At 46.3% G+C, this 19181-nt stretch overlaps 1 protein-coding gene across 1 annotated transcript in view; it reads left to right on the top strand.

Moving 5' to 3' along the window:
• Positions 1 to 18868, top strand: part of LOC115094623 (teneurin-1-like) — a 78924-nt gene extending 60056 nt beyond the window's left edge. The window contains exons 4-6 of the mRNA XM_029607877.1: positions 3697 to 4917; positions 11084 to 11226; positions 17866 to 18868. Coding sequence (XP_029463737.1) covers positions 3697 to 4917; positions 11084 to 11226; positions 17866 to 18624 — 2123 coding nt within the window. The 3' untranslated portion in view covers positions 18625 to 18868. The remainder of the gene's footprint in view (positions 1 to 3696; positions 4918 to 11083; positions 11227 to 17865) is intronic.
• The last annotated feature ends 313 nt before the right edge of the window (positions 18869 to 19181 follow it).

The raw sequence follows: 19181 nt of genomic DNA, 5'->3' as shown, positions 1-19181 counted from the left end.
TTTTCTCCAGGTTCAAAAGTAAATTATCAGTGAGAGAAAGCAAAAGGGACTCTGTGCTTAGTGATTTCCGAAAACCGTATTGTGCAGGGGAAAGAATGTTGTGCTCCTCGAGATATTCGGAAAGTTGTTTATTTACGGCTTTTTCCATGAGTTTGGAGATCAGGGGCAGGTTTGCAATGGGTCTGAAGTTGGCTGGGTCCGTGGGTGATGCAGTTGGTTTTTTCAGTAGGGGTTTGAGGATTGCAAGTTTTAGTTGATTAGGAACTGTGCCCATGGCTAGAGAGGTATTGATGATTTCCGCAATAGGTTTTGCGACGGTGCTAGGGATGGCGGTGAGCAGATTAGTAGGGAGTGGGTCCGAGGGATGTGAAGATGGTTTAATTTTTTTAAGTAGATTTTCGATCTCCATGGCTGATGTGGGCTCGAATGTCTCTAGACTAGAATTCAGCGTGGGTAGGTATGTGCTGTGAGGTGTTGGAAGGGTTTGATGGGTTGTAAGTGAGCTAGTAAGGTTTGAGATTTTTGTCTTGAAGTAAGTGGCTAATTCGTTGGCTTTGCTGAGTGCTAGTTGGTCTGGAATGGAAGGTGGCGTTGGTTTGGTGAGGGATGAAATGTAAGAGAATAAAGCTTTAGAGTCGAAGATGAAGTTATGAATTCTTTTTGCATAGAAGTCCTTTTTTGTTTTGTGTATGGCGTTTCTGTAGGTGTTGAGGGTGGCTTTGTAGTCCAGTCTGGATTTGGGTGAGGGGTTGTTTCTCCAGCTTTGTTCTTTGTTTCGTAGTTTTTGTTTTAGGGCTTTGAGTTCCGGGGTGAACCACGGTTTTCTGTTGTCTCTTGCCGGTTGGATTGTTTTTGAGGAGGTTGGGCAGAGCTGGTCCGCTATTTTGTTCGTGAGTTTGATCCATGAAGAGGTGGCTGTGTTGGCGTCTGAGAGGTCTATTTGTTTGAGATCTTTAGAGCATTGTTCGGTGAGTAACTCCAGTGAGCATGGTTTCCTGAAATGAATGATGGTTTTGGAGATGTTTGTAGGTGGTGTGTTTTTCATTTTGAGGGTTGTGTCTATGATCTGGTGGTCTGACCAGGGGATTGGCGTGCAGGTGGGATTGGTATGGATGGACCAGCTCTCGTTGATAAAAATGAGGTCTAATGTATGACCTGCTTTGTGAGTGGGCCCGTTGATTATTTGTGAGAATCCAAGGTGACTGAGGGAGGTGAGGAAGGTTTCGCAGTTAGTGGATTGAGGGATGGAGTCCACGTGAATGTTGAAGTCTCCCAATATGATGGTTGGTTTGTCTGAATTTAAGTGTTTGGCTATCATCTCTATTAGAGGGGAGGGGTTAGCCTCTAGAGTTCCTGGTGTGGCGTAGATGAGGAATATTTGTAGATGTTGAGATTTGAATATGGAGCATTCTAGTTTTGAAGTGGAGTATGATAGTTGTAGGGTTATGCCCAATTGTTTTTTTGCAGCAAGTAGAATTCCTCCTCCTTTCTTTTTCGGTCTAGGTATTGAGAAAAGGTCGAAGGATTGTGTTGGAAGTTGGTTTATTAATGATATGTCAGTGGGTTTTAACCAGGTTTCTGTTATTGCACATATGTCAGGGTTGTTGTCAATAAGGTAATCATTGAGAAGGTGCATTTTTTTGGAAAGTGACTGTGCATTGAATAAGGTTAAAGTGAATAATGAGAGGCCTAGAAGTTGTGTAATGGGAGATGTCATGATGTTGATGAGTCTTTGTTGTCTGGGTGTCTGAATGGGGTCTGGTGGAGAGTTATTTCTGGGTTTTCTTTTGAGTATGGGGATGGAGTAGCTGTGTATCATTGTATGTTGATTTGCTAGGGTTATGAATAGGGTACGTCTGTAACTGGGTACGTACCCGGTCGCCGGATAACACTGGGTACGTTCAGAGTCTGCTAGGATGGATGCTGGAACTGCTGGAGTGGATGCTGGTACTGCTGGAGTGGATGCTGGAACTGCTGGAGTGGATGCTGGAACTGCTGGAGTGGATGCTGGAATTGCTGGAGTGGATGCTGTGAGGGCTGGATTGAATTCTGATTTGTTTTTGATGGATGGATTTTTGTTTTTGATGGATGGATGGATTACATGAAGTAATCTTGCGATGTAGCTTTTAGTATAGGTGGTGGGAGTAAGAAACCATATCAGAATTCAAGACAGCAAGGAGCTAGCACAGAAGACTCTTAGTGATGGAGAAGTGACGGTAAAGCCACAGATAAAGTAAGGCCTGCAGTGTTACAGTTGGAAAAGAGAGTGGGCAGACTAAATAGAAGCTGTGGTCCTCATCTGCCATCATATTCTTCATATTTTATAATAATTTAAATCAGCCCCCATAATATATTTATTTTGCTAATGGTTAGCATAGAAAACTATTTTTTTTGCAGATCGCATCCTTTTCAAAAGTTCCAAGCAGATGAGTCATTGTCAAATATGTGGGTCACACTATGGTGGAATATACTGATACCAAAATACACAAAAATCCACACAAGTCTTGCAAAAAGCAACAAAAGTGAAGATTTGGGATAAATGTTTTCAATGTAATTTAAAAAATAGTTCATGTGTTTGGAAATACATATAATAAAAAGTTTTAAAAGGATATCTATTATCATATACTATCCATGTCCCATTCTTCAACACATGGATGCATGGGGACAATAGTAATCATAAACTTGTTAGAACCAAAAACACTACTATTTTGTTACACATGGTAAGAGGCCCTCTATTAAATCATTCCTACTTTAAATTTTGTGTTTCGCATGGATCAAATGAATAGAACTTACTAATGGTTGTTTTTAACATAGTGGGGCGGATTTTCAGAGCCCTGCTCGCCTAAATCCGCCCAAAACCGGGCGGATTTAGGCGAGCAGGACCCTGCGCGCCGGTAAGCCTATTTTACATAGGCCTACCGGCGCACGCAGAGCCCCGGGACTCGCGTAAGTCCCGGGGTTTTCGGAGGGGGCGTGTTGGGGGGGCATGTCGGGGGCGGGCCCGAACCGCGTGGCGTTTTCGGGGCGTGTCGGGAGCGTTCCGGGAGCGGGCCCGGGGGTGTGGCTGCGGCCCGGGGGCGTGGCCGCGCCCTCCGGACCCGCCCCCAGGTCGCGTCCCGGCGCGCAGGAGGCCCGCTAACGCGCAGGGATTTACGCCTCCCAGAGGGAGGCGTAAATCCCCCGACAAAGGCAAGGGGGGGCTTAGACAGGGCCGGGTGGGTGGGTTAGGTAGGGGAAGGTGAGGGGAGGGCAAAAGGAAGTTCCCTCCGATGCCGCTCCAATTTCGGAGCGGCCTCGGAGGGAACGGGGGTAGGCTGCGCGGCTCGGCGCGCGCCGGCTATACAAAATCGATAGCCTTGCGCGCGCCGATCCAGGTTTTTAGCAGATACGCGCGGCTCCGCGCGTATCTACTAAAATCCAGCGTACTTTTGTTTGCGCCTGGAGCGCAAACAAAAGTAGGCCTATTCGCGGAGTATGAAAATCCGCCCCAGTGTGAATACTTTTATATAGTGCAATGAGTAACATAGTCTAGAACCAATGATAAAATCAGTAAATTATACTAATTAAAAATCATCAGTAGCATTCACAAATTAGATTTGGGTCTGCATTTATATTTGTTTTAATGACTGTTTTTCTTTCATTGAATTACATACTGTGTTAAATTCATAGCTGTATTATTTTATTTTTTATAATTAGGTCCTCTGGTTGGTCGTCAGATTTTCAGATTTAGTGAAGAAGGACTTGTAAATGCCCGGTTTGACTACAGTTACAACAACTTCCGAGTCACCAGTATGCAGGCAATGATAAACGAAACTCCCCTTCCTATAGACCTGTATCGGTATGTTGATGTCTCTGGAAGGACTGAACAGTTTGGAAAGTTCAGTGTCATCAATTATGATTTAAATCAGGTTATAACCACTTCTATGATGAAGCATACTAAGATTTTCAGTTCCAATGGTCAAGTCATTGAAGTACAGTATGAAATTTTGAAAGCCATTGCTTATTGGATGACCATTCAGTATGATACTATGGGTCGCATGGTAGTTTGTGACATAAGGGTAGGTGTTGATGCAAATATAACAAGGTATTTCTATGAATATGATGCTGATGGGCAGCTTCAGACTGTCTCCGTTAATGAGAAACCCCAGTGGCGTTATAGTTATGACCTAAATGGAAATATCAACTTGCTTAGTCATGGAAACAGTGCACGTCTTACACCTCTAAGGTATGACCTTGGAGACCGCATCACTAGACTGGGAGAAATTCAGTATAAAATGGATGAAGATGGCTTCCTCAGGCAACGAGGCAATGACATTTTTGAGTACAACTCCAATGGTTTGCTAAATAAGGCTTACAATAAGGTTTCTGGTTGGAATGTACATTACCGCTATGATGGACTTGGGCGACGAGTTGCAAGCAAGTCAAACCTTGGATTACACTTGCAGTTTTTCTATGCTGACCTTGCTAACCCAATTAGAGTTACTCACCTATACAATCATTCCAGCTCTGAGATAACATCCCTGTATTATGATCTTCAAGGTCATCTGATTGCTATGGAATTAAGCAGCGGAGAAGAATATTATGTTGCATGTGACAATACAGGAACTCCATTAGCTGTGTTTAGCAGCCGTGGGCAAGTAATAAAAGAAATTCTGTATACACCATATGGAGATATCTATCTGGACACTAATACAGATTTCCAAGTTATCGTTGGTTTTTATGGAGGTCTGTACGATTCTCTAACTAAATTAGTGCATCTCGGTCAAAGGGATTATGATGTTGTTGCAGGTCGCTGGGCCACACCCAATCATCAAATATGGAATAAATTAAACACCAGCCCCAAGCCATTTAATTTGTATTCATTTGAAAACAACTACCCAGTTGGCAAGATTCAAGATGTTGCTCAGTACACTACAGGTAAATATGAGAATATGTTGGCTAATACTGAAGAGAGCATTCAATTGTTTATTTTATTTTTTACCTCCATCTCTCCTGTACCATTGATTTGTGTATGTATTTTTCCACAAAGCACTGGAAAGTCATATGAGTATATCTACTGTATTTATCACAGGTCCTTTCATATTTTTAGAAGTTGAGAGTTATATGATAATACCCATAGGGTTAGATATTCAGAGTTAGCAGGATATGTACCTCAGCCGGATAAGTTGCAAGGCATATTCAGCGGCATGGCTGTGCTACGATTATCCGCGTAGAAACCACTACTTGGCTGGATAAGTTGTATCCGTCTAAGTTTAGATCTGCTATTGAGCGAGACTAACTTAGACGGACAACTTATCCGGCTTAGCCTTAATATCGCGACTTAGATAAGTTATCCTGCTAAGTAGCGCCTCCCTGATCCGCCCACTGTCTATCCACTATCTGCCTGACTAAGAGCTAGCTGAATAAGTGAGTTATCTGGCTATCTAGTGGCCGTTGAATATAAACAGATATTCAGCAGCCCGCTAGATAGCTGGATAAAACCTACTTATTGGTTATCTAATGCTAAATGCACTTTGAATATTGGCCTCGTAAAGTATATGTAAGATTTCTGACTTCTAAGCTTTCTATTACTTTGTACAATCTAGAGCAAAAATAGCACATTTCAAAACAAACAGCTCAATTGTATAAGCACTGTAGTATTTAACTTCTACGTTACATGTTAAAATTGCTCTATAATACAAATTATCCCAATAGAGTGATTTCTTGCATATTATTATGATATGATACCTACAAACTTGAACACTGCTGTACTTATATGAATAGTTAGTCAAGTATTCCAATTTTGTGAAGATGATAGTTATTTATTTATTTATTTATTTTTAATTTTTATATACCGGAATTCCTGTATACAATACAAATCAGTCCGGTTTACATTAAACAATAAGATACCCTGGATGGGATGTTCCACCCTGGGCTTATTACAAGAAACATAGAACCATAATAGTTAACAATTGATATTAAACAGAGCGTGTGTTCAACTTTTTACAAAGAACTTTAGTAGCAACAACCGGGCTACAAAACATTATACCAGAATATAATATTATACCAGAATATAATGAAAGGATCTGAGAGTCAGGAGGAGGAGCTTAGTTACACTCTGGTAATTGGAAAGCCTGCCTAAAGAGCCAGGTTTTTAACCTTTTCTTGAACTCTGGTAGACTGGGTTCGAGGCGTAGGTCTGGTGGGAGATCATTCCATTGATGGGGTCCCGCAGATGAGAGTACTCTTTTTCTTAGTGTTGATTTAACTGGAGCTGCGACTAGTGTGCCTTTGTAGGCATTTCTGATGGGTCTGGAGGATAAATGTGGACGAAGTGGAGTTAGTATATGATATTTATGATAGTTGTTACGCTTGGGCTCCGGTCAGGAGGCGTGAACACCACCCAGCAGGGTGGCTCCAGGTGGAGAGAGACAGGAAGCTAGAAACAGTGTCTGGTTCCAGGCTGGGTCAAGGCAGGCAGCAATAAGCAGTGTCTAGTTCAGGCTGGGTCAGAGCAGGCGGCAAGGAGCAGAGTCTAAGTTCAGGCTGGGTCAGGGCAGGCGGCAATGAGCAGAGTCTAAGTTCAGGCTGGGTCAGGGCAGGCGGCAATGAGCAGAGTCTAAGTTCAGGCTGGGTCAGGGCAGGCGGCAATGAGCAGAGTCTAAGTTCAGGCTGGGTCAGGGCACAGTAAGCAGGGCAAGGCAGGTCAGAAGGCCCGTAGGCCACACACACAGAGAAGGCCCGTAGGCCACACACCATAAGCGGGGCAAGGCAGGTCAGAAGGCCCGTAGGCCACACACACACAGAAGGCCCGTAGGCCACACACCATAAGCGGGGCAAGGCAGGTCAGAAGGCCCGTAGGCTCCACACACACAGACAGAAGGCCCGTAGGCCACACACCATAAGCAGAGCAGGGCAGGTCAGAAGGCCCGTAGGCCACACACACACAGAAGGCCCGTAGGCCACACACCATAAGCGGGGCAAGGCAGGTCAGAAGGCCCGTAGGCTCCACACACACAGACAGAAGGCCCGTAGGCCACACACCATAAGCAGAGCAGGGCAGGTCAGAAGGCCCGTAGGCCACACACACACACAGAAGGCCCGTAGGCCACACACCGTAAGCAGAGCAAGCAGGTCAGAAGGCCCGTAGGCCAGGTGAGAACAACGAGGAAGGAGGCCCGAAGGCCGCGCAGGGCAAGGCAAGGAAAGGCCCGAAGGCCGCGCAAGGCTAGAGCAGGGAGCCCAGGTGAGCTCGATGCCGAAGCACCGAGGCAACTGTCAGGCAGGGTTATAAGGACACACCCAGAGCACAGAGTGGACAGATAAGATGGACTGGGCCTGTCCGGAAAGCCAGCACTAGAGGGACCCCTGGTGGTGAGGCGGTTGCACTGCAGCCAAAACTGTAACAGTACCCCCTCCTCAAGGCCTCCCCCTCCTCCTGGGTCCCATCTTAGCAGGGGGTACTCAAAGATGAGATCTGGCCCCTCCGAGGGCAACAACAGCTGGAGCCATTCAACAGGCTCAGATGGCTGAGTTAGAAAGTCTGTTAGTGGTACCGGTTTGAGCCCCTCCGGGGGTGGCAGCAGGACCGGTTTAGCAGGCTCTTCTCGGGGTAGTGCAGCAGGTTTGGGCCCCTCTCGGGATGAAACAGCAGGCTGGAACACCTCTCCGGGCGTTGTGGCAGGATCGGACCCCTCTCGGGGCGATGCAGCAGGCTTGGCCCCCTCCTGGGGCGATGCAGCAGGCTTGGAACCCTCTTGGGGCGATGCAGCAGGCTTGGCCCCCTCTTGGGGCGATGTAGCAGGCTTGGCCCCCTCCTGGGGCGATGCAGCAGGCTTGGCCCCCTCCTGGGGCGATGCAGCAGGCTTGGCCCCCTCCTGGGGCGATGCAGCAGGCTTGGCCCCCTCTTGGGGCGATGCAGCAGGCTTGGCCCCCTCTTGGGGTGATGCAGCAGGCTTGGCCCCCTCTTGGGGTGATGCAGCAGGCTTGGCCCCCTCTTGGGGTGATGCAGCAGGCTTGGCCCCCTCTTGGGGCGATGCAGCAGGCTTGGCCTCCTCTTGGGGTGATGCAGCAGGCTTGGCCCCTCCTGGGGCGATGCAGCAGGCTTGGCCCCCTCTTGGGGCGATGCAGCAGGCTTGGCCCCCTCCTGGGGCGATGCAGCAGGCTTGGCCCCCTCTTGGGGTGAGGCAGCAGGCTTGGCCCCCTCTTGGGGCGAGGCAGCAGGCTTGGCCCCCTCTTGGGGCGATGCAGCAGGCTTGGCCCCCTCTTGGGGCGACGCAGCAGGCTTGGCCCCCTCTTGGGGCGACGCAGCAGGCTTGGCCCCCTCTTGGGGCGACGCAGCAGGCTTGGCCCCCTCTTGGGGCGACGCAGCAGGCTTGGCCCCCTCTTGGGGCGATGCAGCAGGCTTGGCCCCCTCCTGGGGTGATGCAGCAGGCTTGGCCCCCTCTTGGGGCGATGCAGCAGGCTTGGCCCCCTCTTGGGGCGATGCAGCAGGCTTGGCCCCCTCTTGGGGTGATGTAGCAGGCTTGGCCCCCTCTTGGGGCGATGTAGCAGGCTTGGCCCCTTCCTGGGGTGATGCAGCAGGCTTGGCCCCCTCTTGGGGCGATGTAGCAGGCTTGGCCCCCTCCTGGGGTGATGCAACAGGCTCAGATGGCAGAGCAGCAAGGTTTGAAGCAGTGCACATAGAAGACTCAAGTAGCACTGCTGTGGGCTTGATACCTCGAGCCACACTCTGAGGCTCCTTATTTTGTTTCTGGAGGAGCAGTTTAGAGAAGGCACAGGCAGTTCTAGGACGTCTAGGGAATGTGCTCGTTAGTGTCTCAACAGCAGCTGTGGGCAGCAGAGCCCTGCTAGAGTTAATCAACTCTCTCCGTTTGAGAGAAACCTGTTCCTGAGGCTCTAGCACTGGTGTCACAGAAGCCTTCTTGGCCAGGTAAGTCCTGGGTTTTTCTATCCACAAACTGCCAGCAAAAATGTCTGTTTTAGTTGAGCCAGAAACAGAATACTGGTTAGGAGAGCTGATAGCTTTTTTTAATGGCACAGCTGGTCCTAGAGCAGAACACCGGGGGCAGGGTCTGCCTGGTGGTAACAAACACGGAAGACAGGAGCATTTCCACCACCCTGGTTTAGGAGCCAGACAGTTCAAACATTCCTGATAGACAGAGACATTTTTCTTGTTGCAATTATTGCATGACCAGTGTTCCTGACCAACAAGTTCACAGGCTAGACAGTTCTGATAGCTTGGATAATTCAAAGTTTGACAGGAATTGCAGGTATAAAACTTTAAAGAAGGAGGCATCTTGAATTAGTGAAAAAGTTGACTCACCGGCAGGACACAGACCATCTCTTCCCCTGGAAATTTGATGGCTTCGGCATACTGTTACGCTTGGGCTCCGGTCAGGAGGCGTGAACACCACCCAGCAGGGTGGCTCCAGGTGGAGAGAGACAGGAAGCTAGAAACAGTGTCTGATTCCAGGCTGGGTCAAGGCAGGCAGCAATAAGCAGTGTCTAGTTCAGGCTGGGTCAGAGCAGGCAGCAAGGAGCAGAGTCTAAGTTCAGGCTGGGTCAGGGCAGGCGGCAATGAGCAGAATCTAAGTTCAGGCTGGGTCAGGGCAGGCAGCAATGCAAGGAGTCTAAGTTCAGGCTGGGTCAGGGCAGGCGGCAATGAGCAGAGTCTAAGTTCAGGCTGGGTCAGGGCACAGTAAGCAGGGCAAGGCAGGTCAGAAGGCCCGTAGGCCACACACACACAGAAGGCCCGTAGGCCACACACCATAAGCGGGGCAAGGCAATTCAGAAGGCCCGTAGGCCACACACACACAGACAGAAGGCCCGTAGGCCACACACCATAAGCAGAGCAGGGCAGGTCAGAAGGCCCGTAGGCCACACACACACAGAAGGCCCGTAGGCCACACACCATAAGCGGGGCAAGGCAGGTCAGAAGGCCCGTAGGCTCCACACACACAGACAGAAGGCCCGTAGGCCACACACCATAAGCAGAGCAGGGCAGGTCAGAAGGCCCGTAGGCCACACACACACAGAAGGCCCGTAGGCCACACACCATAAGTGGGGCAAGGCAGGTCAGAAGGCCCGTAGGCTCCACACACACAGACAGAAGGCCCGTAGGCCACACACCATAAGCAGAGCAGGGCAGGTCAGAAGGCCCGTAGGCCACACACACACAGAAGGCCCGTAGGCCACACACCATAAGCGGGGCAAGGCAGGTCAGAAGGCCCGTAGGCTCCACACACACAGACAGAAGGCCCGTAGGCCACACACCATAAGCAGAGCAGGGCAGGTCAGAAGGCCCGTAGGCCACACACACACAGAAGGCCCGTAGGCCACACACCATAAGCGGGGCAAGGCAGGTCAGAAGGCCCGTAGGCTCCACACACACAGACAGAAGGCCCGTAGGCCACACACCATAAGCAGAGCAGGGCAGGTCAGAAGGCCCGTAGGCCACACACACACAGAAGGCCCGTAGGCCACACACCGTAAGCAGAGCAAGCAGGTCAGAAGGCCCGTAGGCCAGGTGAGAACAACGAGGAAGGAGGCCCGAAGGCCGCGCAGGGCAAGGCAAGGAAAGGCCCGAAGGCCGCGCAAGGCTAGAGCAGGGAGCCCAGGTGAGCTCGATGCCAAAGCACCGAGGCAACTGTCAGGCAGGGTTATAAGGACACACCCAGAGCACAGAGTGGACAGATAAGATGGACTGGGCCTGTCCGGAAAGCCAGCACTAGAGGGACCCCTGGTGGTGAGGCGGTTGCACTGCAGCCAAAACTGTAACAATAGTCTCATAAAGAAATTATAATATGCATATGTATCTGTTGAAAATACACATAATTTGCTGCATTAATCATACAACCAATAGCTTGCATGTGTCTCCTCCTTACAGAACTAGAGAAGCTTTACATGAAAGGAGGGCATCCAAATAACTAATGCTTTTGTTAGTACATATAAAATTATTTAGCAAGTTGAGATTATCACAATGTGAACAACTAAGATTGGGGAATTTTTACCTATTCATGTCTACTGTATTCATCATATATCTGTAACCACTACAGAGTTAAAATTTGCAACCATTTTTGTAATTGTTATTTTTGCTTTATAGACATTGGAAGTTGGCTGGAGCTATTTGGTTTTCAACTACATAATGCACTTCCTGGATTTCCTAAACCAGAGACAGAAACATTTGAATCAACATATGAACTTCTAAAGCTACAAACGAAAACCCAAGAGTGGGATCCTGGAAAGGTTGGTTACTGGTACAGTACTATCGGACAACATTAACAAATACTTTCTGTAATGGTGTTTTACTTTATTAAAAAAAAAAACACATTTATTCATACTAGGGCATTTAGAAAAATTAAAAACTAAAAATGATTGAAAAGTGGAAGCAGAATGCATTTTATTATACTGGCACTGTGGATTTTCAGTTATTTCACCCCTTAAGTTAAAAATTACATTTAGTTGCTCTGAAACAAGTAGAGCTAGAACGCTCTGTAAATGGCGAGAGGTTTTGTTAAACTACCAAGATTAAAAAATAAAGACAGAATGATATTCAGAGAACAAGATTGGATGTATAAAAGAAATAGTGTATGTATTTGGTGAAGGTTTGAGGCAGAAAGCCAAATTGTTTTCAACAGCCTGAGTTTAATTGTCCTTAAAGATCAGCCTGGAGTATCTTATTATTCAGTGCTTAAAATACTAAATAAGATGTTTTAGAATGTACCAGAACATTTTTGCCGCCTATTATTGGCACACCTGTGTGATCACCATTGGTTAGTCAGATTCTTCCATCTCCCTGTAGGGTTCTACTGTTATCAGTTGCTTTACTGTGTAAGCTGCTGAAGGAAACTTCTTTACATTTTTTTTTTTTAATGAATGTAATGGTTAAGTTTTTGCATCATTGTAGGAAAGAGGCTAGTCTTAATCTGGCTTCCCTGGGCCACAAATAAAAAAAACAAAAAAGAAATTAGAATATTGCTCTGCAAGTTCTTGGGGACCTTGTGAAAAAGCAATATAAACGCAAGACGACAACTTTGCTGCTATCCAACTCTTACACCAGGGCTATTTGCGGATGAACCCTGAAACAACATTAGATCCTGCTCTCAAAACGTATGCTTACTTTTAGCAAAGACAGAAGAACATATTAGTTTTAGAAAAATCCAGAGGCCGAGAATTCTTATTGTAATCTTAATATAATAAGAAAAACTATTTGGGTTTTATGTTAAAATAACCTGGGTGGGAAAATTTTAAACAGGGCAGACTAGATTGTTATTCTAATTAGATTGCAAAATGTACTGAGTAGTAGAGATGTGAATCGTGTCCTCGATAGTCTTAACGATCGATTTCGGCTGGGAGGGGGAGGGAATCGTATTGTTGCCGTTTGGGTGTTTAAAATATCGTGAAAATCGTTAAAATCGTGAGCCGGCACACTAAAACCCCCTAAAACCCACCCCCGACCCTTTAAATTAAATCCCCCACCCCAAATGCCTTAATACTTCATCAACTTTGGGAGGGAAGTACTTACTTGCCCTAAACCAATGGCAGGAAAACCGGCACACTAAAACCCCCTAAAACCCACCCCGACCCTTTAAATTAAATCCCCCACCCTCCCGAACCCCCCCCCCCCCCCCAATGCCTTAAATTACCTGGGGGTCCAGCGGCGGTCCGGAACGGGCTCCTGCAATTGAATTGTGTTGTCTTCAGCCGGCGCCATTTTGCAAAATGGCGGCCGCAAAATGGCGGCGGCCATAGACCAACACGATTCGACTGCAGGAGGTCGTTCCGGACCCCCGCTGGACTTTTGGCAAGTCTTGTGGGGGTCAGGAGGCCCCCCCAAGCTGGCCAAAAGTCCCTGGGGGTCCAGCGGGGGTCCGGGAGCGATCTCCTGCCGCGAATCGTTTTCCGTACGGAAAATGGCGCCGGCAGGAGATCGACTGCAGGAGGTCGTTCAGCGGCGGTCCAGAACCTTTGGTCTGACCCAGCATGGCAAATCTGTCATGTTCTGGAAATCAGAGCTAGCTACCTAACTTTCTGGCTGCCCCAAGCCCATCCAGAGTTTGGTCAGCTAAATGCAGCTAAATTTAGTAGTGATGATGATGATGTCCAATTTTCAAAGACTTTGATCTAGCCAGTGAAGACCTTATCTAGCTGGCTGAATCCCGTTAAATAATAACCCCTATGTTTAAGTCAGCTAACCTTTTGAAATATTTTTTTAATAGATCACCTTCCACCCTCACATGCTTTGATAGACTTCTGATAAAATTAGAAGGTAGCAACTTGATCTTTCCCTGCTTGATATGTCAGCTTGCCTTGTCCTTAAATTAATGGTCAGGTCTGATTGTCAGTATCTTTGAGATGCTTGGCATGGGCTCATCCAGTGCTGTTCACTTGTGAATATACTAAAAGTGAATCCATCACATAAGACTGAAAACATTACTTGAATAATTCATGCATCAGTTTTTGCTCCTCCTTCTCCAGTTTACTTAAACATATGTATTCTCAGGGTCTGAGCTTTCTTTTATTGTCAGAATGTAATAGTGTTTTCATTTCCATGAATTTACTTTTCTGTTTATCCATTAAGATGTTTTCTCTTTTTTTATTGTTATTTCTAAGGTTTTTTTTATTCATTAAATCATGAATGATTGCTATATATGAGGCTCACATGGTTTATAAATATGTGAAGTGTGATAGATTTTGTTTTGGGGTTTTTGTAATTGAAATGGACAAATGGAAGAAGCATTCCACAATGGCAACAAAGCTGATTTTGTATATAAGGGTGTTTCAAGTGCCATTTATTAAAATACTAGCTATAGTGCTTATTTAAATAGCCAGACAGAGAGAGAGAGAGAGAGAGAATAATGAGGCCCGCACCATTTAGTAAAACTGACAGGCCAAACAGCCCCCAGGTATGTGGGTATTCTGAATAATTTTAACTTCCTGCTCCATTCAGCTGATCTGAGTGACATTCTTCCAATGGGTATTCAATCAAACAGCAAGTCAGAATACACAAAGAGTCTTGCCTTGTCGGCGCTCACTTCTCCTTCAAACGCCTCGTTACCTAGTTATTTCTCAGCTAACTGCATTCTCAGCTGCCAGATTTTCCAAAGTAACTCTGTTACAGCAATGATATATGACATGTGGCCAGAAGGCTACATGGGAATCGTTTTCCTGGGTGTGCATCACAAGAGAATACAATACTGAAGTTGCCTTCTTAAGATTTTTTTTTTTTAATGCAGCAGTTTCTTGATGTTGTGCTGTGCTGGACTATTATTAGAAACATAGAAGCCTATTTATTAAGCTGCGTTAACAGCAAGCATTAGCTCAGGTTAATTCCCATGGTATTCAGTAAGCTGTAGCAATAAGCATTGCTGTTTAGTGAATTCCAAGGTAGGTTGTTCCAGTGGCTGGGACAGCGTGGATGTTACCAGTGGTGGTAGTGTTCTTGTGTTCCCACCACCCACTCCACCCCCTCCCAATCTCTAGATCCCCAGTAATACCAAAAGGGACATTTGGAGCCCTAACTTACAAACATCTCTCCAAGCACCAAATGCACCTCACAAAAAATGAAGCCCCTGGGCGCTCCCTCTCCTCGGCATCCTGCCCAACAACAAGCATAAACAACAACAAGCCACATCTTCCCCTCCCGGGTGTGTAGTGCTGCCTCATCCAGGCAGCCTCTCTTCCAGATCCTTCATCCACATCTGCAGGAGCCCAAGCCCCCCCAAGTGGTAATGCAGCAGAAGGAGCAATCCACCATTACACTCACAATCCAGAACTGTTCCAGCTAACCCAAGGCTCCCCTTTGCCCTGCACGTGATGAGATTTCCATCCTGCGAAAAGCACAAGGGGCGATCGTATGACACTGAAGGGGGCCAAACTCAAAAGTCACATGAGAAAATTATTTTTCACTGAGAGGGTGTTGGACACCTGGGACAGACTTCCATTAGTAGTTATAAGAGCTTAAACAGTAGCACAGTATCAAATGTGCTTGAGAAAAGCGGAAAGGGACCGTGGCGGTGGACAGAGGTAGACCTAGAACTTTGGCCGCACAGAAGGTAACTACAAATGAGCAGATTATGAAGGACCAAATGGTCCTTTTCTTCCAGTATCATCTATGGTTCTGTGATGGAACAATACACAGTCAAAACAGATGGGGAAAAAAAGTACACCTGCTATTTGCAAATAGAACCAGTAATACATTTTTAATTAACACTTCTAACAGCAAGTAGGAAGAAAAGTTAACAATGGCCACCAGCAACCAACTATTATATTTCTGAAAATGCAATGCCTTCTCTAGGTGTAGCATTAGTTTACTGATTATTTATTTTTTCCCCTTCAGTTTCTCAAGTCTGCTTTTGTGAGATTTTGGCAAATCAATGCTTACTGCAGGCAGCACGAATGACTGTGTTAAATTTCAAACAGCAGGGTCCTAACTACATTTGAACTTCGCAAAACACTTAAGCAAATCTAATGATTAGAAAGCACTGCAAAGGTGCAAGCACTGCTTGTCACTGTTGTCCATATCCCGCCAATTGCCTTTCTTATTCTCCAGGTAGAGACTATGTGCTGACAGCATACAGGGTCTTTATTTTTAAAACCACACTGCTAAGGATATTGCCTTTTTGCCTTATGCACATGGGCAATGGCGGCTATAATAATTGCTGCCACTCAATCAAACTAGGTTGTTTTTCACCCCTTTAGAGGTAGCACTTTGCATGGTCTTCAAAATACCAACTTGTCTTTTCCTTGACTCTCTTCCACTATTCATATTTTAGGTTTTCTTCATGTATTATTCCGTTTCTTTTATTTTTCTCCTATTTCCTCTTTGTTTTTTAGAAATGAAAGGTATTTGCCATTAAGCACGAGGTCAATTTTCAGTTGCTTCCACTGCATGTGTCATATAGTAGATGTGATACTAACTCACTTATTATTTTGGCAACAGCACAGCACTTCCCCAATTTTCTTGAATTGGCAGGTAATGTTCAGTTAAAACAGCAGGAAGAGTTTTCTAAATCTCCATCCACATATTTCTTCTCATGAGTGAATTGGAAGCTAGAAATAACGTCTTAAAGAATTTGAACCAAGCTTCTCTTGCTTGCAAACAGGCCGATACAGTAAAGCGCGGCCGTGGTTACCCTGTTTCTAACCCACTTTCTACCCACAATTTGGCCGTGTAAGACTAACCCGCGATTCACTATACGTTTTTACCAATCTTTATCGCTTCTTTAAATCGACGCGTATCCCTTTATGCCCGCGGCATGTATATGATATGTAAACGATCAGATTAGCTGTTCGCTCCCATACAGTAATGTGCGGCCCGATTATCACCTTTTTAACCAACTGTTTTGCCGCGTCTTTAACCCGCTAATTTACCCTGACCCTGGCGTTAGAGGGATGTGACAGCAATAGGCAGACTCCAGTCAAATAAGTGGGTGGGTTGGAGCAAGCGAGTAGCATGGTGTGGCCTGGTTCTCCTATGCTCGGGCATCGGGGATTACCAGTCCTCTCTCCCCTCCTCCCGAAGCAAGGCGCAGGGCGAAAATCGACTCGACATGTTATTAAAGCAAATAGAAATTGTAACAAAAGTAAACTTACTGCATGCTTCCAGCAGCCCCAGTCCTCTCTCCCCTCCTCCCGAGGCACCCACCGTGGCTCCCCTGCCTCCCGGGGGCAGGAGAGCCGTGGTGGGTGCCTCGGGAGGAGGGGAGATGCATGAACGCACGTCCAATTTGGGCGCTCAAGCAGCGAAGGCGCATGAGCGCACGCCGTGACCTCGGACGTCCATCCGGGTGCTCAGGTCATGGCGTGCGCTCATGAGCCTTCGCTGCTTGAGCGCCCAAATTGGACGTGCGTTCATGCACCTTCGCCGGCGGGGCTGCTGGAAGCCGCTTTCACCGCCGGCTGCCCCCGGGAGGCAGGGGAGCCGTGGTGGGCGCCTCGGGAGGAGGGGAGAGAGGACTGGGGCTGCTGGAAGCATGCAGTAAGTTTACTTTTGTTACAATTTCTATTTGCTTTAATAATATGTCGAGTCAATTTTCGCCCTGCGCCTTGCTTTGGGAGGGGGGAAGAGAGGACTGGCAATCTCCGATGCCCGAGCATAGGAGAACCATCCACTTCCTGGTACCTGTCATTTCAATGACAGGTACCAGCGCACCCAGGATACTGTATAGGCGCTGTATAGCGCTCTATACAGTAAAATGGATTGTGCTTCATGGACACGCTTTGGACGTTCTTTGGACACGGCTTGCATTTGCATGCCATTTAAATACTGTATCGAGCGGTATGTGATCCGAACTGTGTGCGCGGCAAACGAGCGGGCGCCCGGCACTGCCGCATTTTTTGTTACGCGCCCTTACTGTATCGGCCTGTAAATAGGTTCAGAAGGCCTGCAAGTCAGGTTGCTTTGCTTTATTTTAAAACAGTGCATTTTATGCCCATGGATTTAGTTTTGTATAACTTTTGGAAGGGAAATAATACCACAGGAAAAAAAATTGAACAAGCAAAATGACCAATCCAAAAATCAGTGTAAGAATCTTGCCCTAAAAGATAAATTAAGGATTGGGCTGTCATAAATTTGGCTTGTTCTTTTTCTTGTGTAAAATATTTAAAATGTTTTGATACAATAGTTCTGTTGATTTAAGTTTCATACTGATTTTTTTGCTTCAATTTTTCTATATATCAACAGACTATAAATATACATACAATAGATATTTCTGTCAACAGAGATTTTTCCCTGATGTGGCTCTAGCCCTATTGTTCCATTTGTACTTCCCTAAATATTTCTGTTACATTCAAACCTCTATAGAGATCAGCTGAAGCTTTCTGTTATAAAATCAATCATAAATGAAATAGTGCCACACTCAAAGCATGTTGTGTGTTTTTCAGACTGTTCTTGGAATCCAGTGCGAGCTACAGAAACAACTCAGAAACTTTATTTCCTTGGATCAACTCCCTATGACTCCCAAGTATACCAATGGAAGGTGTAGCGAAGGACGAAGCCAGCCTAGGTTTGCAGCCATACCCTCATTCTTTGGAAAAGGCATAAAATTTGCCATTAAGGATGGTTTAGTGACAGCTGATGTTATAGGAGTAGCTAATGAAGACAGCAGGCGTATCGCTGCCATCCTTAACCATGCCCATTACTTGGAGAGCCTTCACTTTACCATAGAGGGACGCGACACTCATTACTTCATCAAGCTGGGCTCCCTGGAAGAAGACTTGGCTTTAATTGGCAACACCGGAGGAGGACGCATTTTGGAAAATGGTGTCAACATCACTGTTTCCCAGATGACCTCTGTGGTGAACGGGAGGACTAGAAGGTTTGCAGATATACAGCTTCAGCATGGCGCCTTGTGCTTTAATGTTCGCTATGGGACGACCGTGGAGGAGGAGAAGAATCATGTCTTGGAAACAGCCAGGCAAAGAGCTGTGGCTCAGGCTTGGACTAAGGAACAGAGGCGACTGCAGGAAGGGGAAGAGGGCATCAGGGCATGGACAGAGGGGGAAAAGCATCAGCTGTTAAGCACTGGAAAGGTGCAAGGCTATGACGGATATTTCGTTGTATCTGTGGAGCAGTATCTAGAACTCTCTGACAGTGCCAACAATATTTACTTTATGAGACAGAGCGAAATAGGCAGGAGGTAACAAACAAATATCCCCTGCCTTTGCATCACCAAAGACTGCCTGTTTTTAAACATAAAATGGTTTATTGTATTGATTTTCTAGATCAGAACTCTGTATATGTAAATATAGAAAAAAATCACATATCCAACTGCCTTTAATTGTGACAAAAGATGGTATTTTAATATTGTTTGTTTAAACACTTTAGGAAATGACCATGGAGCTTTTTTCTTTTAAGCTCTTGTGCAGCAGTATTCAAAATTTTCACAAGCGCAATTCAAATGATTGGCTACAAAATCACTACTGTCTTTAAAAACGTACTCAAGTGGGACCTTTTCGTTTTTCATTTAATAGAGGTAATGTGCCAGAAACCTAGGAACGCTTGCAGCGTGTGACAGGGATTAAATGTGCACCTTTATTTATTTAGCCATTCTACATTGCTAGCTGTACACATTTTTGGCTCCATTCGCTTACACAGGGGTTGACCTTTAAGTGTGGATAAGCAAGTACATGCTGAGGAAAATTTTCAAAGACCATATAGCTGGGCAAATTGGCCCAGTGTTAAAAATTGCCTTCTTCAG

This window comes from Rhinatrema bivittatum, chromosome 6, assembly GCF_901001135.1.
Source record: "Rhinatrema bivittatum chromosome 6, aRhiBiv1.1, whole genome shotgun sequence".
Classification (NCBI taxonomy): domain Eukaryota; kingdom Metazoa; phylum Chordata; class Amphibia; order Gymnophiona; family Rhinatrematidae; genus Rhinatrema; species Rhinatrema bivittatum.
The sequence above is the reverse complement of the archived record's forward strand: the minus strand, read 5'-3'. Positions and strand labels throughout refer to the sequence as shown.